Source organism: Moschus berezovskii, chromosome 23 (assembly GCF_049115385.1).
Source record: "Moschus berezovskii isolate FMDL1 chromosome 23, NW_MosBer_1.0, whole genome shotgun sequence".
Classification (NCBI taxonomy): domain Eukaryota; kingdom Metazoa; phylum Chordata; class Mammalia; order Artiodactyla; family Moschidae; genus Moschus; species Moschus berezovskii.
In genome coordinates, this window is record NC_142482.1 from 39,691,344 (window position 1) to 39,715,579 (window position 24,236).

Genomic DNA, 24,236 nt, shown 5'->3' on the forward strand with positions numbered 1-24,236 from the left:
GACCAAGGTCCATCTAGTCAAGGCAATGGTTTTTCCCGTGGTCATGTATGGATGTGAGAGTTGGACTGTGAAGAAAGCTGATCGCCGAAGAATCGATGCTTTTGAACTGTGGTGTTGGAGAAGACTCTTGAGAGTCCCTTATACTGCAAGGAGATCCAACCAGTCCATTCTAAAGGAGATCAATCCTGGATGTTCATTGGAGGGACTGATGCTAAAGCTGAAACTCCAATACTTTGGCCACCTCATGAGACGAGCTGACTCACTGGAAAAGACTCTGATGCTGGGAAAGGTTGGGGGCGGGAGGAGAAGGGGACGACGGAGAATGAGATGGCTGGATGGCATCACCGACTCTGTGGACATGAGTTTGAGTGTACTCCGGGAGTTAGTGATGGACAGGGAGGCCTGGCGTGCTGTGATTCATGGGGTCGCGGAGAGTCGGACACGACTGAGCGACTGAACTGAACTGAACCTGTCAGAGGAAGGAGATAAAAAGGAACCAGGCTTGGCTTATTTTGAGAATTCTGACTCTCCAGGTGACAAGAAACCAGAAGATGGAAAGGCTATGTCCTTTGTTTTTTCATCTTTCTCTCCGCTCCACGTCCTTGTCCCAGACTCGACCATCCTGCCTTAACCCCATTGATGGGGTTTGAATCTTCTCACCTTAAACTGCCAAACCATGGAAAAGAGCTTACTCTGAGGCAACTTACTCAATGGTGGTCTCATTTCCTGCAGAGCAGGGGAAGGAACTGCCCCTCCCAAATTACTCATAGTAGTTTCTGGCTTAAACATTAATCCTGCTGGATTTATTTTAATTGGACATTTTATTTTCCCTCCAGTGTTTCAGATGAAATTAACCTATAACATATTCATTAAAGGTGGAGGACATGATGATTTGATTTGTATTGATAAAGGACTGCCAGTGTGACTGACGGGACATTTTAAATGAGTGGCAGTTCTTACCATAAAACTTGGAGGGGAAAAAAAAAATCACCCCAAGTGAGAACCTTATTTTTGTGTCTTTATTGCCGATTTTCTCCCTAAATATGTAATTTTTTTTTTTTTCTTGCCCGGTGGTCCTCAGCAGTGAAAGCGCCTAGTCCTAACCACTGGACCGCTAGGGAATTCCTTAATGCTCCGTGTTTTTTTTGACATGGCTACCAATTCAGTTTTAATTATTTGTTTATCACGTTCCCCCACTTAACATATATATGGCTACATTTTTCCAAGCTGCTGCTGCTGCTGCTAAGTCGCTTCAGTCGTGCCGGACTCTGTGCGACCCCATAGACGGCAGCCCACCAATTTCTGTGCAGGCTAAGTGGTATGGTGAGTGCTTTAATAGGAGTATGGTGTAAACCTTTCCATATTTATACATTTCCTGTCTGCCTAAATGGAAAGTCACCCAGCCTTTGGCTGTTTGGCTGAGCCTTAAAGGAATAAAGGGGAGTTCTTCCTCAGTGTCTTCCTTTTGCTCTTGTTTTTGTTGTTGTTTTCCCCCTCCACAATCATTCCCTGGAGTTCAGTGTCTCTGAACATCTAAACACAGCCTTGCTCCCTGCATAGCCCCTGTTAGGTGCAGGGTCACGGTAGGGATCAACAGAGAGCGGACAGGGACTGCTGGCTTGCATGTCCACTGGGTCTCCGTAGTTTTCCAAATGCAGGTTAACTTTATTTGCATTTGAATGAGGAAGAAACCAAGGCTCTGAAGCAGAGAGGCCCGCCTAGGATCTGAAGTCCAAGCGGGTGGGTCCCGTCTAGACCTGTCCTGGGCTACTGGCTGACTTGCTGTGGCATGGGCTATGCGGGATGCCATATGCTTGGGCTTTCGTTTTCTCCAAATTCAGCTTCAGTCGTTCTTTCCCAGATGGTGTTTTCCTGACGAGCTTATCGCTGAGTGAGTGGAGCTCTGTGGTAGTTTCCACCCCCAACCCCGACTCTCTTGCGCCTTCCTGGCGGTTCCAGTTCCTGTAAGGCACCGCCCCAAATGCGGGCGGAGTGAAGCTGGTGGTCTCCGAGTTGTGTGCCACATCCCAGCCGTGCCTGGAAGTCTTGGGGCCAATCGGAACAGCTAAGGCAATGCTGTGGGCCCCTGTGCTCTTGCATTTCTTCCTAGCATTCCTGCCAGAGACACAAATGCGTGAGTTGGGAGCGAGGGGAGGTGGGCTGGGAGAGTGGGAGAAAAAGCTGAAAGCGGCCGAGAGTGGAATTTTTCAGAGCATTGGAAGCTCAGTGGTGCAGGCCGTCACTGACTTATTATTTGTGCAGGCTCTATCAATAAGGGCAGCTTTGCCTGGATAATCCCAGGGACGGGGGAGCCTGGTGAGCTGCCGTCTATGGGGTCGCACAGAGTCGGACACGACTGAAGCGACTTAGCAGCAGCAGCAGCAGCGTAAACAAGAGAAGGAAATGGCAACCTACTCCAGTGTTCTTGCCTGGAGAATCCCAGGGACGGAGGAGCCTGGTGGGCTGCCGTCTTTGGGGTCGCAGAGTCGAACATGATTGAAGCGACTTAGCAGCAGCAGCAGCAGTGTAAACAAGAAAGAATTTGGCAGATCTCTGAACCAGGTCAGAAGTCATAATTCTTTACCCTTGCTCAGAATAGATGTTCCTGGTTTCCCACTCCAGTATTCTTCCCTGGAGAATCCCCTAGGATTTTGGCGGGCAACAGTCTATGCGGGGTCGCAAAGGGTCCGACAAGACTGAGCTACTGAACTGAACTGAACAGTCTGTGCAGTCGTTCAGGACGGAGCGACTAACGCTTTCACTTTCATTTTTGAAGTCTTTCGAAGGGCAAAGGCACAGCCAGAAGCAAAAATTTGGGATGGATGGTATCCAAGGTTTTAGATCATCTTTCTTTATAATTTAAAGTGTGTTAATTTATTTAAAAAGCATGTACATGTTCTATTATACCAATACATTATGTAGAGTATACAAATTTACAGAAACAAATCCAAAAAAATAAAATATTTTAAATAACTTTAAAAAAATTGATCACAAGCTTGATTAATGACAGAGCTGAAAGAAAATAACGTGGCACACACATTCATCTTTTATTCATATGGAGAAAGGGCTTCACTCAAGTACTTGTTTAAATATGGCTCATCCAGGAAAACCCCATAGGGACAGGATGCAAAACTCACTACCCACTAAGCTACAACTTTTGTATTTTCCTATATGCAGATTGTTTGCAAAACCATTGTTCCCAGCCACAGGTCTCCTAGCACAGTTTCTTAGCAGCTACTGTTGCACTCCAGACTCTAGAAGTGTACCAAGAAAGCCAGAAGGAAAGCCAGACTCATGACTTAATTACTGGGTAAAATGTTTCCAGACCAACAAGTAAAAACTCATGGAAAATGAAACAAATTCTTGACATATCTGAATTTATGTGAATTGACATATCTGAAATATAGCTGGCAGGGTGAATTTTTTTTAAGTCTTACCTATTTATGAGTAAGAGAGGAGGAGAAATGGGTTCTAAATAAAGCTTTGCTACTAAGCTTCTGTTTTTTCACTTCTAACATGGAATTTGAGCAGCTACTTCATACAGTCATTAAAAGAATTAAAGAAGTAACAGCAGACCACAGGGGAAATGCTCCAACACAATGATAATTTCTAGGAAACAATTTCTCTGCAGGCAAAGTGGTATGGTGAGTGCTTTAATAGGAGTATGGTGTAAACCTTTCCATATTTATACATTTCCTGTCTGCCTAAATGGAAAGTCACCCAGCCTTTGGCTGTTTGGCTGAGCCTTAAAGGAATAAAGGGGAGTTCTTCCTCAGTGTCTTCCTTTTGCTCTTGTTTTTGTTGTTGTTTTCCCCCTCCACAATCATTCCCTGGAGTTCAGTGTCTCTGAACATCTAAACACAGCCTTGCTTCCTGCATAGTCCCTGTTAGGTGCAGAGTCACGGTAGGGATCAACAGAGAGCAGCCAGGGACTGCTGGCTTGCATGTCCACTGGGTCCTCAGGAATGACTTCTCAACTCAGCACGTGCTTCTCAATGGAGTCTAGATCTGAGTGGGGTCAGAGTCAGTTCACAGTGAGAGGGACTTTATTCATCAGAGGAGGAGCCTGTGTCAAGGGGTAGGAGTACAGAGGTTCTTCTGAAAAAAGAACAATGCTGTTAAAAACAGAAATGCTATGAATAAGTAATTTGCAGAAGAATGAATTCAACTGGCAGATAAACATGGAATTATGTTCGACTTCTCTATAACTCCATAAATTAATATATAATATGTATGTATTTTAACTGCCATTTAGACCTAGAAAGCGGAGAAGGCAATGGCACCCCACTCCAGTACTCTTGCCTGGAAAATCCCATGGACAGGGGAGCCTGGTAGGCTGCAGTCCATGGGGTTGCTGGGAGTCAAACATGATTGAGCGACTTCACTTTCACTTTTCACTTTCATGCATTGGAGAAGGAAATGGCAACCCACTCCAGTGTTCTTGCCTGGAGAATCCCAGAGACGGGGGAGCCTGGTGGGCTGCTGTCTATGGGGTCGCACATAGTCGGACACGACTGAAGCGACTTAGCAGCAGCAGCAGCAGACCTAGAAAATATTGTATTTAGTGAAATGTCAGACAAAAATACTATTTGAGATTATATATGGAATCTAAAAATAATACAAATGAATGTACCTACCAAACAGATACAGACTCACACACATAGAAATCAAATTTGAGATTACAAAGAGAGAACAGAGGAGGGACAAATTAGGGATATGGGATTAGTAGATACAAACTAAGTAGCTAAGCAACAAGGATTTATTGTATAGCACAGGAAATTATACGCACTTTAATCTGTTATAGAATATAGTCTTTCAGAATACTGAATCACTATGCTGTACACCTGAAACCAACACAATGTTGTAAAGCAACTGTACTTCAGTTTTTTAAAATTTGCACTTCGCTCTCATCCCCCCCACCCTGGGGCTATGGAAAAAACTGTTTTCCATGAAACTGGTTCCAAAAAGGTTCAGGACTACTGCCCTAGCTGGTAATGTGGGTAGGCCTTATCTGATCAGTTGAAGGCCTTAAGGGGAAGACAGGTCTCCTGAGGAAGAGTGAATTCTACTTTCAGACTGCCTTTGGACATAAGCTGCAATATCGTGTCTTCCTTAGGTATCCAACATGCAGCTCTGCCCTGCAGATTTGGACTTGCCAGCCCTGTAAAATTACATGAGCTATTTCCTTAAAGTAAATCAGTCTTACTCTGTATATATGTAAATATATTGTTGTTGTTACATACATATAAATATTTGTAAAGTGCATACATATATATGTGTATACATACGTGTGTACATTTATTTATTCAAATTCTTCCAGTGCATACTCTGTGTGGGATTTAAATTCACTTATGCAGAGGGTTGTAATTGTCTTTTCATTGTTTTATGTTGTGTGTCATGTCTCCTATTAGACACACGCTCATTCCCTAGATCCTCACGCAGTAAATTCTGGAGCTCGCTCTGACCCACTGTTGCTTGTTCTCACCTCAGGATCACACTCTCTGCAGTATATCTACTCAGTTGTGTCTGAACCGGGTCCAGGAGTCCCTTCATTTATGGCTTTTGGCTTCGTGGACGACCAGCCCTTCATTCGCTATGACAGTGAAGAGATGAAGGCAAAGTCTTGTGTTCATTGGTTGAGGGAGGAGCCAAGTTACTTTGATGATGAGACCAAGATCTTCACAAGTCGGATGAAGATTTTCCACTTAAATCTGAGAAATGTGCAGCAATATTACAACCAAACCAAGGAGGATGGTCTGAACAGAGTGTTGGCACAAAAGCAAACAGGTAGGTGCCTCAGAGAAAGCAGAGGGAGGTGGTGCTTGTCACTTCATACCAATCCCCAGGGGTAAAAGGCTTTCGACAAGTATTCCCATAGGGTCAGGCTCGGGCAGAAGAATGTGTACAAGTTATCACTTGAGAATGAAAGCTGAACTGGTCTGGTCACAATGGCGTAGGGTCTGTGTGACAAGAATTAATAATTAATAGATTAATTAAGCAGTTTTATTGGGTCATGGATATATGCTGAACATCTTTTGAGTGCTAGAAATGGGGATCCAGAAAAGTATAAACTGATGTTTGTCTTCAAAGAGCTTATAATTCATATGGGAAGGTACTCATACTTCTGTGAAAAGTTTATTGACCCTTCACTGCATACCCAGAGATGTCAAGGACAGGAACCTCCATAAATGCCATAGTTACTGAGATTCATAGATGAGATACCCCAGTGGTCGGAGTTTCATGAATGAGGCAGAACTTTAAATAGAACCTGGTGGATGTGTATTACTTACGTCTATGAAGAACATAAAAGATGGTCCAAGCAGTAGGAAATTAGGGTGGAGCAAGGCGTGGGGTAGGATTTGTTTTAGTGAGCTCAGGGGATGGATTGAAATTTAATCATTTCTAGTTAATGGCTCTTGAGAGTTTAGGTCTGTTGAAACAAGTTTGTAAAGGGCCTTGAAGCCCAGTCAAGGCATAAGCCAGTGAGAAGTATAATTCAAGCTGAATACTGAGGCTGCTCAGCTTTTACCAGTTGATCCTTCTAGGAACATGAATGCAACAAAGGTTTATCTGATGGTTACTTTACAGGCACTGGTGTAGACCCTGCCTTTCAAGGGCATAAGAAGATAGTGAAAGTACACAATAAAGTTAGAGTATGCAAGTGTTAGACTAGGAACTTGAGCTGGGAATCTGTGGAAACCCAGAAGCACGTGTGGTGAATCCAGGCTGCAGTGATCTCAGATTTATTCATACTTGACTTTGACATTTATTTGAAAACTTTTTCAGCAGTTTTGGCCTGTTGGTGCTGTTTGCTTTCTCTAGTGTCTCGTGTTGTTGTCCTTTAGTCGCTAAGTTGGGTTGCAAAAGAGTCGGACACAGCTTAGTGACTAAACAGCAAGTGACCTGGCTTAGCGATTAAACAACAACAGTGTGAGTATTAGTCTGCTTGGCCTTCCATAACAAAATACCACAGACTGCGTGATTTAAGCACCAAAAATTTATCTTCTGACTGTTCTAGAGACTGGAAAGTCCAAGGTCAAGGTTCAGCAGGGTTCTCTGTGGTGAGGGCTCACTTCCTGGCTTGCAGTTGGCCACATTCTCTCTTTCCTTGGTGTGTGCCCATGGAGTGAGGGAGAGATCTTAACCCTTCTTGTCCCTGTTGGATTAGGGTGCCACTCTCATGACCTCATTTAAACTGAATTACTTCCTAGAATCTCTGAATATAGTTATATCAAGGGTTAGGGGTTCAATGCAATGAATATTAGAGGGAAAAATTTGGTCCATAGCTCTCAAGGAAAACTACTGAGTACAGTGTGCCCTCCTGTGTTAATGCTGTGTAGTGTGGTCCTGTTTTCAGGAACTTGAGCTTAGAATCTGAGGCTATTAGCCTAGAAGAGACCTGTTAGGTCATAATCTAACCCTCCGTTTATACAAGATAAATGTAGAATGACTAACTTGCCCAGATTACACAGTTCATGGCAGAGTTCAAATCTCTAACTCCCAATCCATGGCCTTTTCAATACCTCCTGGAACCAACCATAGACCATTCCTCACAGCAGAACTGACTATAAGTTCTAAAAGAGATCGTTATTAGGGCAAAACTAGTTTGTCTATGGAATTTGAATGTCCTCTAAGGAAAAGATAAGAGATGGGAAGGTATGGTGGGGCTGGAACCATGGGTGGGAGGCCTTGGGGGCAGACTGCCTAACTGACACTGGCTGACACCACTGTCCTGGGGCTGGCAGGTCCCCACACCCTCCAGTTCACCTACGGCTGTGAGCTCCTGGAGGATGGCAAGACCACGTGGCACTGGCAGTATGGCTATGATGGTGAGGACTACCTGAGCCTGCATATGGACCCTCTGCAATACACAGCAGCCACATTCATTGCTCAATACACCAAACAAAAATGGGAGGCCAGGGGGAACTTCATAGAGAGAGACAAGAACTACTTGGAGAAGGAGTGCATCCTGTGGTTGTGGAGATACTTGATGTTTGGAGGGGAGACCTTGAACCGCACTGGTAATGACTTCCCACAGCCCACCCATTCAGCCCTTCCCCCATCCCCAGCTTGGGCCATCTTCTCTGCAGAGTGTGGGTGAGGGTGTCTCCTCCAGAACTGACCCAGCACAGGGGTGTGAGATATTTAACGTGGGATGGCTGGGGCCAATGTGCTGATGACTTCCCTACAAGCCATAGATGTGGAGTGGGGGGACTTCCTATCTTGAGTCTCCTGGGCAGTGCCATCTGATCTACCCATTCTTTATTTTTTTTTTAATTTATTTTGCTGAAGTATAGTTGATTCACAGTGTTGGATTTTTGGTTTTGGTGTTTTTTTACCACACCTCACGGTATGTGGAATCTTACTTCCCTGACCAGGAATTGAACCCAAACCTCCTGCAGTGGAAGCATGGAGTCTTAACCACTGGATCACCAGGGAGGTTCCCTGAGCCACTCATTCTTATTAGTGTCAGGGAAACTACTCTCAGGAGGACACAGAGCTGCTTCATAGAATCTTGGAGATTTTTCATCCTTTTGGCACTTTCCCACTAGATCACATACCTGTATCTAGAAAACATTGACCAAAGACTTGATAAAAGAGTTGAGAGCCTTTGAAGGGGCTCTTATTCTGGAGGAGAATGTTATACTGAGTTCCCACCCCCTTGTCTTGCTGGCTCAGTTTACTGTGGGTCCCTCTACCCTCAGATCCCTTTCTCCCACTGGTTGGCAGATGAGCCATCAGGAGTTGTGGTGGCTTGGTCTTTTGGAGTCAATGCTACTCAACAAACCCTGGCCTGAGCCCTCCCTGCTTTGTGTACCACAGAGCCTCCCAAAACATACATGACTCATCACCGCATCTCTGACCGTGAGGTCACCCTGAGGTGCTGGGCCCTGGGTTTCTACCCTGCGGAGATCTCACTGACCTGGCAGTGCAATGGGGAGGACCAGACCCAGGACATGGAGCTTGTGGAGACCAGGCCTTCAGGAGACGGAACCTTCCAGAAGTGGGCGGCCCTGGTGGTGCCTTCTGGAGAGGAGCAGAGATACACGTGTCATGTGCAGCACGAGGGGCTTCAGGAGCCCCTCACCCTGAGATGGGGTAAGGAGGGGGATGGATGGTCAGCCTTATTATCAGGTCATCAGGAGCCTTCAGGAGAACTTCAGCAAGGTTAGGATTCATGCCTGAGGTCAGGGCCCCTTTCCTTCCTCCACAGAACCTCCTCAGCCCTCCATCCCCATCATGTTCATCATTGTTGGCCTGGTTCTCCTCGTGGTCATTGGAGCTGGGATCTGGATGAAGGCCTCAGGTAGGGAAGGGAGGGAGGGATCTGAGTTTTCTTGTCTCACTGGGGGTTTCAAGCCCAGGTAGAAGTTTGCCTGCCTCGTTACTGGAAAGTAACCTCCACAGACATGTGCTTGGTGAGTCTGGGGCTTTTTGCTTGCACTTATTCTTTGTAAGACACATGTGAAAATGGAAACCGGCATCAACTTGATGAATCTGGTGATGGGGACATTGAAGGTCAGGGAAGGTCACTGTGAGGACAGGTCTCTGGGCAGGTAGTTGATTGAGGCCCTGCACACCTACTTTCTTCATGGTTTTGGTCCCGTCCTGGGTTTTCAGTCACAGTTCTGGAAACTTCCCTGGGGTCTGGGACTAGGTGGTTTCTTTAGGGGCTCATGACCTGTCTTCTGCCTGGCTTCTCACAGGATATTATCACTCTCCAAGTGGAAAAAATAGAATCTACTCTCAGACTGCAAGTAAGTACCGAGCACAGGTGGGGTCTGATGGCAAACCCTGAGATTCTTGGAATAGTGCAGATGGGAACCGATGGGGGAGCTCACCCACCCCATGAGTCCTTCTTTAGCCCCATCTCTGGACTCCTGCCAGGTTCTGGATCATTCTCCCTAGCCAGCAACAGTGCTCTGGGCTCTGATGCTCTCATTGATCCTAAAAGAGACTCTTAAGGGACCCCCAGTGGGAAAGAACTTGGGGCAGAGGGGACACACTGGGTGATGGAGATTCTTTAATGAGACATTCTGAGCATGTTGGGGGGCTATTGAGAATGACCACTTATGATGATTGACCTGAATTTGTTCATGATTATTTTCTTTCACAGTCTAAGAGAATGGCTTTGTCTGGAACTGAGTGATACAAGGTTTGTTTATGCCCCCCCCCCACCCTCCTCCTTTGTGACAAGGTGGGGCTGGGCAATCTCCATCCCTGTCTTAACTCCATGTTACACTGAGTTGCAACTTCTTACTCCTTACTGAAAATAGGAATCTGGATATGAATTCATTTTTTCTACTTACTTATTTATTTTTGGCCCTGAGTCTTTGTTGCTGCCACTGGCTTTCTCTAGTTGTGGTGCATGGGCTTCTCATTACAATGGCTTCTGTTCAGTAGTAGTGGCGCACAGACCTAATTGCTCCATGGCATGTGGAATCTTCCCAGGGCAGGGATTGAACCTGTGTCTCCTGCATTGGCAGGCAGATTCTTAACCACTGGATCACCAGGGGAGTCCTGAATTTGTTCTTTCTGATTCTTGTCATGAAGTGGGGTTGGTGGGTTAATTAAGGCTAGGAAGATTCTTAAATTTTGCGAGAAATGAATGGAAGTGCTGAGAATCGTTTAAAATCTGTGTGTTTGCTATGCTGACTCTGTTGCAGGTGGGGCAGGAGAAGGCTGTGAACTGAGTGTGGACGGGGCCTGGGCCCAATCAGAGCATCATGGGCTTTGATATGGTTGCTGCTGTTCTCATCTTCTCAACTCCTTTGTCCGTCTCTTCAGTAGAACCTTGTCTCACCAGGACCTGTGATCACAAGGACTGAGACATCACCTGAACCTTGTCTTGTCTTCTGGACTGTGGGCAGTGAGGACCTTATGTGGCCAGGTCAACCAGGGCTCAGGACTGGGTCTGCTCCTCAGTCCTCGTCGTTTAGGTGTTGATTATTTTTTCCTTCCTTATTTCTAGAGAGAATTACTCTTCTTGTTCTTGCATATGAATTCTAGTCTTGATTTCCTCTAGGTGTGCCCCGTCTCTACAGGAGCAGGAGTAGCTTTTGCCTGTCGTTGTCCCCACGAGGCCCAGGGGGCCCCTGCTCACTGTAGTGTCTGTGATCTACAGAAATGACTCATGTAGCTCTTACCCCCCTTCCAAGGCTGTTTTCTGTGCTCTTAACTCTAGAAGTGCTAGTGCTGGCTCAAATCCAAACTCGTGGATTTATCAAGCTGAGTCTAATTTAGATTTGCAGTGGTTTGGGAAATAGGACCCATAGGTCAAGGACCGTTGCTTTCTCGAGTGGGACATGAATTTGTGTGCTGTGGTGTGCAGGAGGGTTGCTGTGGGAGGAAGGAGCAGGAGGAAGGGAGAGCAGCACTTGTGAGAAAAGCAAGGCAGCATTGACACCAGTCAGAGTAACCGTTGGGTTGTAGCTGCCGCAAGACAGCATGTGGCCATAGGCTACATTAATAAAGATACTGCCTTTAGAATATGGACTTCCCTGGTGACTCGGATGGTACAGAGTCTGCCCACAATGCAGGAGACCCGGGTTCGATCCCTGGGTCACGAAGATCCCTTGGAGAAGGAAATGTCAACTCACTCCAGTATTCTTGCCTGGAAAATCCCATGGACAGAGAAGCCTGGTGGGCTCCAGTCTATGAGTTTGCAGAGTCCAGCAGAATACAGAGGTCCTATCCGCTTATCATTCACTCACCCGATCTCTGTGTTGTGTCAGATACATCACACATTATTTTTGCATCTAAGAAATTTCAGAAAACCAAAATCAGGCAAAGTTATTGGCCTGTGGAGCTTGTTCTAGTGAGAAGGGGCAGAGTGTGCATTATGAGCTTAGTAAGTGAGGGAGTGTTTCCCTTCGAGGTTGGTAAGTGCTCTGAGGAAGGTGACCCAGAGTATGAGTGTGTGGGGACAGGGAAGGTGGCTGTGTTACTAGGGTGGTCAGTGGGCCTCATTGAGAAGGTGACTTTTGAGTAAAGATGTGAAGGACATGAGGGAATGCCCACAAGGATGTCTGAGAGAAGTTCTCTCCAGGCAGAGGAGCTTCAGTGCAAATGCATGAGGGCAGGAGGGCGTCTGTGTTCAAGGAAGAGTGAAGAGGAGGCAGGTGTGACTGGTGGAGCGAAGAATTCAGATGAGGTCTCATGTGCGCTCAGATCATGTGGCTTTGAGAATATTGGATTGACTTTTCTCTGAGGAAGACGTAGCGCTCCAAGACAACTTTGGGAGAAGAGGGACCTGGTATGACCTTTTTAGAAGCATCAGTCTGGCTGCTGTGCTGAGGACAGAGTTGAGAAGTGAAGGGTGAACAAGGCAGTAGTGGGGACTGTAGAAATAGTGCAGTGTCCAGGTTGGAAATGTTGGTGCTTGTCTTACGTGTGGGCAGGAAAAATATTACAGAGTGACTAGAACTGGATATATCTAAAGATGGACTTTATAGCATTTCCTAATGGATTAAGTCTCAGTTGTGAGAAAGAGGACACCCAGACTTTCAGATTGTGCAAGTGGCTCAGTGGCAAAGAATCCACCTGCCAATGCAGGAGACCCAAGAGTCGTGGGTTCGATCCCTGGGCCTGGAAGATTCCCTGGAGAAGGAAATGGCAACCCACTCCAGTATTCTTGCCTGGGAAATCCCATGGATAGAGAAGCCTGGTGGGTTACAGTCCATGGGGGTCACAAAAGAGTTGGACACGACTTAGCAACTAAACAACAACAACTAAATACGGGTATTCAGTTGAGGAAATGCTAAATTTGGATGCCTATTAGAAATTCAAGTTAGGTTTTCAGTTGGGACACATGTTTGGAGCTTAGGAGAGATGTCTTGGGTGGAGACATAGATTTTGGAAGTGACACCATATAAATGCTGTTTATGACCTGGGGACTGCTGAGAGTGATTAGAGGAGGAAGGAACAAGGACTCTACCCTGGACCTCACAGCCCTACACAGTCTGATCGGATCACCTGAGCAGACTGCACGATTCTGACACATCTAGACAGCACAGAGACCAGGCAGTCTCCGACTTACCTGTGCACGAGAATTCCCCAGACATCTCATTAAGTTCCAGTGGTCCACAGTTGAATGTAAGAATCTGAACTTATAACAAGGTTGGTGCTGATGCTGCTCATCTTCAGAGCACACATTTAGTAGCAAAAACAAAGAGCAGGATTCCCACATGGCAGTTCGTCAGCCTCACCTATAGGGCTTGTTGATAAGCAAGTCTTGGGCTCTGTGCTCAGCTTTCTGAGATGGTGGGTCTAGGGAGAGGCCCAAGTGTTTTGCAGCAGTACCTATAAGCAGTCTCAGGCCTTAGCCAGGTTGAGGATGACTGACAGGGGTCAATGATCGGAGCATTCAGGTTGGGGAAGTGTCTTAAATCCACAATTAAATGTTTTTTTCCTGGGAAGAAAAAAGCAAGACATCTGCTGGGACATTTATGTTGTTTGCCCTACTCTGGGATATGTAGCCAGGTGGAAAACTGAGAAAGTGGTTATCAGCTCAGCATAAAGAACGTCTCTGAATCCTTACTCTCTGAAACTATTCCCTGCATTGACTTCTCATTTACTTCTTGGTGCAATCAATGGAATCCAAGTTTTTCTAATTTAAACATGTATGTGTATGTCTGTGTGTGTGTGCGTGTGAGTGTGTGTGTACATATGCTTATATACTTGGCTCATTTTATTTCAGGGACTGAGTCAGCACATTCAGCAACAAAATTCTTGATGTTTTTCTAAATGGAGTTACATACAGGAATCACTACTCTGTTGCTGGACACAGTTGCCTTTGTTACGACGACACCCCTGATGCTGACCACTCAACTGTATGGCTAGAACTGCTGTCACTATTGCTCTTGGCAACTGAATGCCGCTACTGCCACTCACCACCTTTGCCAAATGCCTTGTGCACACACCCAGCGAATATGTGTCATTATGTCCAGAGTCACAACTCAGCATGTGTCATGTGACTAAGACTGCCTCATCTTTCCCAGCTGTATATTTGGGGAATTGAGTTTTCCTCTCTCATGGAAGGCTGTACCCTGTCTTTCAAGACTCTTTCATGTTACAGCTGATATCACAGAAATACAAAGGAGTATGAAAGACGACTATGAATGATTATACAGCAAACTGGAGGAACTAGAAGAAGTGGGTATACACAACCTGCCAAGACAAAATGATGAAGAAACAGAATAGCTGAACAGATCAATAACAGGTAAGAGGACTGAATCAATAATCAAAAACTTTCCAGCACATGGGAAACCTGGACAGCTACATGTAAATCAATGAAATTAGAGCGTTCCCTCACAACATATGCAAAAGTAAATTTAAAATGGTTTAAAGAACTAAATGCAAGAGACTATCGAAGAGACTATAAGCAAAACATACTTGGACATAAATCATAGCAGTATTTTCTTATATTAGTCTGTTCAGTTCAGTCGCTTAGTCATGTCCGACTCTTTGTAACCCCATGAAACGCCGCACACCAGGCCTCCCTGTCCATCGCCAACTCCCGGAGTTTACCCAAAGTCATGTCCATTGAGTCAGTGATGCCATCCAGCCATCTCATCCTCTGTCGTCCCCTTCTCCTCTTGCCCTCAATCTTTCCTAGCATCAGGGTCTTTTCAAATGAGTCAGCTCTTCAATCAGGTGGCCAAAGTACTGGAGTTTCAGCTTCAACATCAGTCCTTCCAATGAACACCCAGGACTGATCTCCTTTAGGATGGACTGGTTGGATCTCCTTGCAGTCCAAGGGACTCTCAAGAGTCTTCTCCAACACCACAGTTGAAAAGCATCAGTTCTTCAGTGCTCAGCTTTCTTATATCCATTGTTGGCAAAGTAATGTCTCTGCTTTTTAATATGCTATCTAGATTGGTCATAACTTTCCTTCCAGGGAGTGTCTTTTAATTTCATGGCTGCAATCATCATCTATAGTGATTTTGGAACCCCAAAAAATAAAATCAGCCACTGTTTCCCCATCTATTTGCCATGCAGTGATGGGACCGGATGTCGTGATCTTAATTTTCTGAATGTTGAGCTTTAAGCCAACTTTTTCACTCTCCTCTTTCACTTTCATCAAGAAGCTCTTTAGTTCTTCACTTTCTGCCATAAGGGTGGTGTCATCTGCATATCTGAGGTGATTGATATTTCTCCTGGCAATCTTGATTCTAGCTTGTGCTTCCTCCAGCCCAGCATTTCTCATGATGTACTCTAAGTAATTTAAATAAGCAGGGTTACAATATACAGCCTTGACATACTCCTTTACCAATTTGGAACCAGTCTGTTGTTCCATGTCCAGTTCTAACTGTTGCTTCCTTACCTGCATACAGGTTTCTCAAGAGGCAGGTCAAGTGGTCTGGTATTCCTATCTCTTTCAGAATTTTCCAGTTTATTGTGATCCACACAGCCAAAGGCTTTGACATAGTCAATAAAGCAGAAATAGATGTTTTTCTGGAACTTTCTTGCTTTTTCGATGATCCAATGGATGTTGGTAGTTTGATCTCTGATTCCTCTGCCTTTTCTAAATCCAGCTTGAACATCTGGAAGTTCATGGTTCATGTATTGCTGAAGCCTGGCTTGGAGAATTTTGAGCATTACTTTACTAGCGTGTGAGATGAGTACAATTATGTGGGACCTAATCAAACTTAAAAGCTTTTGGATAGCAAAGGAAACCATCAATGAAATGAAAAAGGTAGCCTGCAGAATGGGAGGAAATATTTGCAAAGGATGTGATTGACAAGAAGTTAATATACAAAATATACAAACAACCCATACAACTCAATATCATAAAACAAATTCCCAACCAAAAAATAGGCAGAAGACATTTCTCCAAAGAAGACATACAGGCTTCCCTGGTTGTCCAGCAGTTAAGAATCCGCCTTGCAACATGGGGGCCGCCTGTTTGATCTCCGGTCCAAGAAGATCCCACATGCCACGGAGCAACTAAGCTGGTGTGTGCAACTACTGAGCCCACACATCCTAGAGCCTGTGCTCTACAACAAGAGGGGCCACTGCAATGAGAAGCCCAAGCACCGCAACTGGAGAGTAGCCCTCACTCTCTGCAACTAGAGAAAGGCTTCGTGCAGCAACCTAGGAGAGGTCTGGGGTTCTCCAGGAGGAAACGACAAACTTTTTTTTTTTCTCTACATTCCTTAGTGTTAGTCACATAAAATGGTTTTTTCTTTAAGTCCTGAACTGATGATTACACAACAAACAACTCAGTTTCAACACTGTACTAGGGATTATATAACAACAATGTATCCTGTTTGAGGACAGTTTCTCCTTCCTGAAAACCTTCTGACTAATCCTGATATCTTCAGTTCAGTTCAGTTCAGTTCAGTCGCTCAGTCGTGTCCGACTCTCTGCAACCCCATGAATCACAGCACGCCAGGCCTCCCTGTCCATCACCAACTCCCGGAGTACACTCAAACTCATGTCCACAGAGTCGGTGATGCCATCCAGCCATCTCATTCTCCGTCGTCCCCTTCTCCTCCCGCCCCCAACCTTTCCCAGCATCAGAGTCTTTTCCAGTGAGTCAACTCGTCGCATGAAGTGGCCAAAGTATTGCAGTTTCAGCTTTAGCATCAGTCCCTCCAATGAACATCCAGGACTGATCTCCTTTAGAATGGACTGGTTGGATCTCCCCGCAGTACAAGGGACTCTCAAGAGTCTTCTCCAACACCACAGTTCAAAAGCATCGATTCTTCGGCGATCAGCCTTCTTCACAATCCAACTCTCACATCCATACATGACCACGGGAAAAACCAATCCTGATATCTTAGAATGTATATTATGGGAGTGGGTCTGGTAGGATCTTTCCATTGTTAAATTCTAATCCTGTTATCCTAAAATATAAGTTGTAGGAGTGGGTCTGGCAAAGTTTTTACTACCTTGAGACATTCTTTTGATTTATTGTAATAACTAATTTTAAAAGTATATAATTCCCTTGCTAATACTAGTGAGGGGGGCACTCTGCCCACCTTCTGATGTCTATGTCAGAAGTTTTCTCTGCCCCTTTTCACTGTGATAAAACTTCTGCTACACAAGAGCCCTGAGTGGTCAAGCTTGGTCTCTGGTCCTGAAGTTAAAACTGGAGATCATGAATCCGACATCATTCACCATAAGCTATCACAAGCACAAGGCTGAAAAATCTCAAATAATAAAAAGTGTATACAGTGAAAAGTAAATTTTTCTCCCCTATCCATCTGCAGTTTTTCCAGATTTTCTTCCTGGACCCAACCATTGTTGCCGGTTTCTATATGTTGTAGAGGGAGATTTCCCTTTTTATCGGGTGTCATTTTACTACATGTTCTATCTGTACCTTTTTCAATTTAAAATAAATTCTGAAAATATTTCATTTTTTTACAGACAAATCAGATTTAGTTTAAGATAATAAAAATTATGACATTCTTGATTTTTAAAAATTTACCAAGTGTAACAAAAATCATCCTTATTCCATAATAATAGTTTTATTGGGTAACAAAGTCACCCAGATTAAAAACTATCCATTCTCCAGCCTTCCTTGAATTTAACCATGTCTGTGTGACTAAATTATGATCAATATGATGACCCTGATACTAAGTTTTCCATTTTGCCTTTAAAGGGCTTCCGCTCTCCTCCTCTCCTGCTCTCCCTGGTTGCTTAGGGACCCTGAACATGGTCTTAGGTTCCTTGTGCATAGTTGTTCAGTTGTGTCCGACTCTTTACGACCCCATGGACTGTAGTCTGCTAGGTTCCTCTGTCCATGGGGATTCTCCAGGCAAGAATATTGGAGTGGGTTGCCATGCCCTCCTCCAGGGGATCTTCCCAACCCAGGAATCAAACCTGGGTCTACCACATTGCAGGTGGATTCTTACTGTCTGAGCCACCAGATGACCAAGACCAAATGGAACTGGAGGGCAGGTTGTTTGACCCAAGAGTGATGTGACTGACTGCCGAACGGTTTCAGTTGATTGTGGCATGAAGGTAGAGTCTTCGGTACCTTCCTTGTGTGGATAAAACCGTAGTTGGCAGAATTCAAACCTGTGCGGGGAATCCCCAATGGATTTCAAGTCCATCGCTTTAACCGCTTGGCCATGACTACCTTCAGGTGCCTTGGGTCATCCCGATAAGGGCACCACCTCAGGAAAAGCAGAGAAGGAAGGTAGGTCGTAGGAACCTGGATGCCTGAATACCTTCGTGGTACAGAACCCCTCTAGCAGTCCTGGAACAGCTTGCCTCACTATCATGGGAGACTCTTTCGTCCTGTTTCAGTTCAGTTCAGTTCAGTCGCTCAGTCGTGACCGACTCTTCGTGACCCCATAAATCACAGCACACCAGGCCTCCCTGTCCATCACCAACTCCCCGAGTTCACTCGAACTCATGTCCATCGAGTCGGTGATGCCATCCAGCCATCTCATTCTCTGTCATCCCCTTCTCCTCCCGCCCCCAATCCTTCCCAGCATCAGAGTCTTTTCCAGTGAGTCAACTCTTCACATGAGGTGGCCAAAGTATTGGAGTTCATCCTGTTTAGATCACTATTATTTGGGTTTCTCCTTGCTACACACACTGAATTAATACTTGTTGAGAGAATAGGACTTCCTAGGAGTGTGTGGCCATGGTGATCTGTTCTGAGAAGAGATCCAGTTGCAGTGTCACCACTGTGGGCTCCACCACTGTGGGTGGGACATTATTCTAAGTTAAGGCGAGCTGGGTCCCAGGTGCAGCACGGGGAGTTTGGAGACTTGCCCTCCTAATCTTTCCAGCCCTGGGACTCACCAGGTGCTAGGTTTGGAAGTCTTTGTTTCTACATTTCCTGTTTTCACTACAGATCAGATTCTTTTGTTTGTTCTTTGACTTGTTTTGGAGGCGGCAAATTGTGCTCAGAGTTTGAGATTGTCTTTGCCAATAGTTTATTTAACAGAGGTTCACTGTGAAAATCATAACATTTTCAAAAGCCAATAGCATACAGGATAATGTCTTTTAATAAGCTAATAAAGAAATAAAATACTCCAAACAAATGATTAACTGTTGTTCTAGGCAAGGACATATGACGGACATAATGTCCAAATATACCATGAGGTGCATCTTTTATAGCCGTTTGGTTTCTCGGGAGAGAAGGTTTTGCTAGAGTGTGTGGCTCAGGAACGTTGGTCCCTGCGTTGGCAGGCAGAGGCTGCTCCGAGGGTTATCTCTCCAGGGACATTGCATGGCTCGTGTCTCTGCCAATAACGAGGGCCTCAGTGGAGCGGTAACAGTTGTCGCTTTCCTTCCTGAAACTGCTGCATGGTTAGATATCACTGCCGACCAGTGCCTTGTCCAAAGCAGGAGCAAGTGTCTCAATACCTTCAGAAAGCTAGATCTACAAAGGATAGTTTTGCCCTGACTGAAACTCTCAGATAGTCCTCCCTATCTCTTGCTTTTTATATTCCAGCTGTCCCTTTGTCATAGTTGATCCTGTACATGTTCTTATCAGTAAGTCCCCAGCAAGCCTCTCAGCAACTGGGCTGCTAAGTTCTTGTCAGTCAACAGCAGAGGACATGATGACATCCTTCACAACTTACTTCATTCTTAAATCAGAACAATGGTACTTCGAAGAAAAAAAAAATTTTTTTTTTGCTCTTAGCCATAAGCAAGTGGATTAAAATGACTCCACTTAAGGTGGAAGATCTGAACGAGGGCATCTGAAGTAATTTCAAACCAATATACAACACTCCTTGTTGTTTAGTCACTTTTAGTGGTCTCTCCGTCCTCCTCCTCCAGTCTCCTCCTCCAGGGACTGTGAAGGATGAGATCTAGAGGAGGAACTCCATAGATGGAAGAGGAATGCAGGGTCACTTGACATTGGTTTTCACTGGGAATTTCTGCTTTCCCAGCCTGGCTTGGACAACTGAACTTGAGACAACTGACCCCAGTTCCCTCATATCCTGTCCCTGGTCATCCCCAAGTAAATATTCCATCACCCACTTCTTGAATTCTATTTGCTACCAGTAAGCCACTATCTACAGCTTATAGTCTAAGGGTAAAAATTATACATGGGCATGGATGCCAGAAGATGAAGATTTAGGGGAGGATCTTAGAGTCCATCTGTTTCAGTCAGTTCAGTTCAGTTCATTCGCTCAGTTGTGTCTGACTCTTTGCGACCCCATGAATCACAGCACACCAGGCCTCCCTGTCCATCACCAACTCCCGGAGTTCACTCAAACTCATGTCCATTGAGTCGGTGATGCCATCCAGCCATCTCATTCTCTGTCGTCCCCGTCTCCTCCCGCCCCCCAATCCCTCCCAGCATCAGAGTCTTTTCCAGTGAGTCAACTCATCGCATGAGGTGGCCAAAGTATTGGAGTTTCAGCTTTAGCATCAGTCCTTCCAATGAACACCCAGGATTGATCTCCTTTAGAATGGACTGGTTGGATTTCCTTGCAGTCCAAGGGACTCTCAAGAGTCTTCTCAAACACCACAGTTCAAAAGCATCAATTCTTCGGCGATCAACTTTCTTCACAGTCCAACTCTCACATCCATACATGACCACGGGAAAAACCATAGCCTTTACTAGACGAACCTTTGTTGGCAAAGTAATGTCTCTGCTTTTTAATATGCTATCTAGGTTGGTCATAACTTTCCTTCCAAGGAGTAAGTGTCTTAATTTCACGGCTGCAATCAGCATCCTCAGTGATTTTGGAGCCCCAAAAAATAGTCTGACACTGTTTTCACTGTTTCCCCATCTATTTCCCACCCAGTAATTTTGTGATTAAGAGTCAAATGTTGTTAGCTAGAAACTAAAGGTAAAGAAATGAAAAGAAAGCCAACTTTGTTAATAGTTAATGTTCTCTCATTTTTCTCATGGACCAAAGAATTCTCAACGGTCTTTTTATTTAATAGTGACATGGTTTAATAGTCAGTATGACCTTAAGTAACTTAAGAAGTATTACATACCAAGGGTTGCACATGACCCAGACCTGACCAATCAGGGTGAAACCACATTATACCATATCTGCCTAGCAATAGGGATTGGTCCAAGGGTAACTGTCTCTGGTCCTTTATGTATGGACATGGTGAGAAAGAGGTTTATCTTTCTGCTTAAGTTGTTTAAGCGGGGCAGTGTGAGGCAGGTTACAGATGACCTTGGGTACTTTCCCTAAGAACAGAGAGAGAGATCTGATGACAAGTTTGAGTCCCTGGATCCAGTCATGTCTCAAGTCAGCCCCATCCTTGCCCTCTCAGGTAAATCAACATATTTAATCTCTTCTGCTAGAACTGTTAACTTGTGACTGAAAGAGTCCTGCCACAATAATGTGAATATTGATATTATTTTGGATGTGAAGGCAACCTGGTTTTGACATCTGTCACCTCATTTATCACCAGGGTTGATTCAGCTGATCTGGCTGGTTAGGTGGGAGTCCCCTCCCCCCGTCACTGCTCCATGTGCATCCCTCTCGAAGCTGCATGCATGGTCGAAGAGGATGACCATCCCTGATAGAAGAGGGCCGGTCTCTGGTCAAGGGTATTACAAGTAGCTGCACTCCCCTGCTAGAACCTCCAGACAAGCAAATATTGTCCTGGAGAAGGAAATGGCAACCCATTCCAGTACTCTTGCCTGGAAAATCCCACGGACAGAGGAGCCTGGTAGGCTACAGTCCATGGGGTCACAAAGAGTCGGACACGACTGAGCAACTTCACTATAGGCGTGACTTAGCAGCAGCAGTAGAATTTAATGTTCTCTCCATCACTCAGCTCCAATGACTAGAAGTATAACCTCTATACTTACATTACTGTGTGAGTCCTCGGATATTAGTTCTGAGTGATGTTCTGTGGGAAGCAAGGGCAAAATCCTACCTGGAATACAAGTCAGTCCAGATCAAGGTCAATCCGTGGTATTTCCAGGATGGAAGAGTAACAGTAAAATCAATTGCAGGATTTCCCTGGTGGTCCAGTGCTTAAGAGCCCACTTGCCAATGCAGGGGATATGGGTTCCATCTCTGGCCCAGGAAGATCCCACATGTGCCAAAACTATTGAGCCTGCGCCCCCTAGAGCCGGTTCTCTGAAACAAGAGAAACCCGCACAATGAGAAGCCCGCGCACCACAAATGGAGAGTGACCCCTGCTTGGGGCAACTAGAGTAAAGCCTGCTCAGCAGTGCAGTTAAAAATAAATTAATTTAAAAAATCACATTTGGCACATCTGCTGCAATTAATCTAATTCGAATTAAGTTCTTAGCAGTCCACTGTCATCTACCATGAACCATCCAATTTTTGCTAGAACCAGACTGGCAAATTAACTGCTACTATGTTTGGACCAGGCTCCACCCCACATCCCTTATGTATTCAAGGGAGGTATTAAGCTCTTTCATTACCCTTGAGATATAAAATTATTTTAATTTTCTATCCTGGTTAAGGTTCAAAGGCTATTTCATGGGCTTCCATTTGGCCTATATTATCACCAAAATTTATTGCACAGGTCAAACAAATGTGAGGTTCCAGCAATTGTTAAACATGGCCATTCCAATGACACGTTTGGAAACAATGTGAACAAAAATGAAAATGTGGACTAAGAAATGGAATAAAACAAAATAGATCAGTTTGTCAAAGATGAAAGTGAATGAGGAGGATATTGTCAGTATCAGGAAAAATACTGGTCATAGTATTGGGGAAACAAAATCTCTTTTTCTCTCCTCTTCTTATCAACTCTATTAATTTATGTTTACTCTCAGAATATTATGGGGTTACAAAGTAAGGATTAAAGTGAAAATTTAACTTAGTAATTGAATATTAGATTCTCTAGATATGGTCTAAATATAAATGATAACAAAAGATTGAGTGAGTGAAAGTCACTCAGTCGTGTCCAACTCTTTGCGACCCCACGGACTATAAAGTCCATGGAATTCTCCAGGTCAGAATACTGGAGTGGGTAGCTGTTCCCTTCTCCAGGGGATCTTCCCAACCCAGGGATCAAACCCAGGTCTCCCACATTGCAGGCGGATTCTTTACCAGCTGAGCCACAAGAAAAGCCCACCAAAACATTATATAATATAAAATTAAGTATGGTACATACAAAACCCACTTTTTCAACCACTCAAAGAAAGCCATCTAAAATCCAGACTCCTTTGCTCATCTCTATCCTGAAGTATAGAATTTGGAGGGGGGGAGTAAAAGAATTAATCAGTACATTAAATTGTAATAAGCAGTTAGGCTTTTTTCAACTTTGAAATAAAATAGTATAAAAAAATTTTTAATGGAGTATAATTTAATTGCTTTACAATGTTGTGTTGGTTTCTGCTATACAACAAGGTGAATCAGCCATAAGTATATATAAGTATACCCTCCCTCTTGAGTCTCCCTCCCACTCAAAGTAGTGTAAAATTTCTAAAGGGCAAATCATTTCCACAGTTTAAGTGAGCTTGTATTTTGATGTAGAAATAGCTAAATTCCTGGGGCTTTCCTGGCTTACCAATGGTTAAGACTCTGTCTTTCCAATGCAGGGGGCATAGGTTCAACCCCTGGCTGGGGAACTAAGATCCCCCATGCCAAACAACGAGGCCAGAAAAAAGCAAAAAAGAGAAATAACTAAATTCCTAAAAAGGATTTATCCTAAAAAGATAATCACACATGTCTCAAAAATATTAATATGTGTTTAACAATGTTTCCTGAATTGTGGTTTATACAAGCAAAATAGTGGAACTTATCTAAATGCTGTACTCAATATAATGATGGTGTGCTCAGTTGTGCCTGACTCTTTGTGACCCCATGGACTGTAGCCTGCCGGTCTTCTTTGCCCATGGGATTTCCCAGGCAAGAATACTGGAGTGGGTTGCCATTTCCTCCTCCAGGGAAGATCTTCCCCACCCAGGGATCAAACCCAGGTCTCTCGCATTGCAGGCAGATTCTTTACTGTCTGAGCCACCAGTGAAGCCCATTATAATAATCGTAACTGTGAATAAAGGAACACTTAATATGTCTCAGGCAATAAGGCCATGTGATTTACATGGAGGGTCAAATTTTATCCTTGAAGCAAACCCATAAAGCACCTAATTTGTGATTATTTTGTACTGAGAGAGTTTAAGGAGGTGGTGGAGTTAGGGTTGGGGTTGAACCAGGATATCTTCTCTCAGAGACCTTTGTGACCTATCTTCCATTAGTTCCCTGTCCATCAGGTAGCAGGAGTGACTCTGCACCCCATGCTAGTGAAATGTTCCAGTGAAGTGTTCCAGAATGTTCGATGATAAGAGGCTGCTAGATTCAGAAGTCAGGAGGACA

At 44.6% G+C, this 24,236-nt stretch overlaps 1 protein-coding gene across 9 annotated transcripts; it reads left to right on the forward strand.

Annotated features, from left to right (window-relative positions):
- Positions 1-154: 154 nt before the first annotated feature.
- LOC129543114 (BOLA class I histocompatibility antigen, alpha chain BL3-7-like) lies at positions 155-24,103 on the forward strand. Of its 9 annotated transcripts, none has more exons than XR_016035989.1 (9): positions 158-2,134; positions 5,491-5,787; positions 7,746-8,021; positions 8,824-9,099; positions 9,215-9,307; positions 9,708-9,758; positions 10,118-10,156; positions 10,668-10,940; positions 13,700-16,900. XR_016035989.1 is itself a non-coding variant. In XM_088831017.1 (9 exons), the coding sequence occupies exons 3-8, from the start codon at positions 5,556-5,558 to the stop codon at positions 10,120-10,122; spliced, it is 933 nt and encodes a 310-aa protein (XP_088687143.1). In that variant the 5' UTR covers positions 158-2,134; positions 2,263-2,562; positions 5,491-5,555; the 3' UTR covers positions 10,123-10,156; positions 13,700-16,900. The 9 variants fall into 9 exon arrangements, 4 of the variants coding, with proteins under 4 accessions (XP_055261965.1, XP_088687143.1, XP_055261958.2 ...); XM_088831017.1 differs by lacking the exon at positions 10,668-10,940 and adding an exon at positions 2,263-2,562; XR_016035990.1 differs by lacking the exon at positions 10,668-10,940 and adding an exon at positions 21,349-24,103 and having other exon boundaries at positions 159-2,134; positions 13,700-14,221.
- Positions 24,104-24,236: the final 133 nt, after the last annotated feature.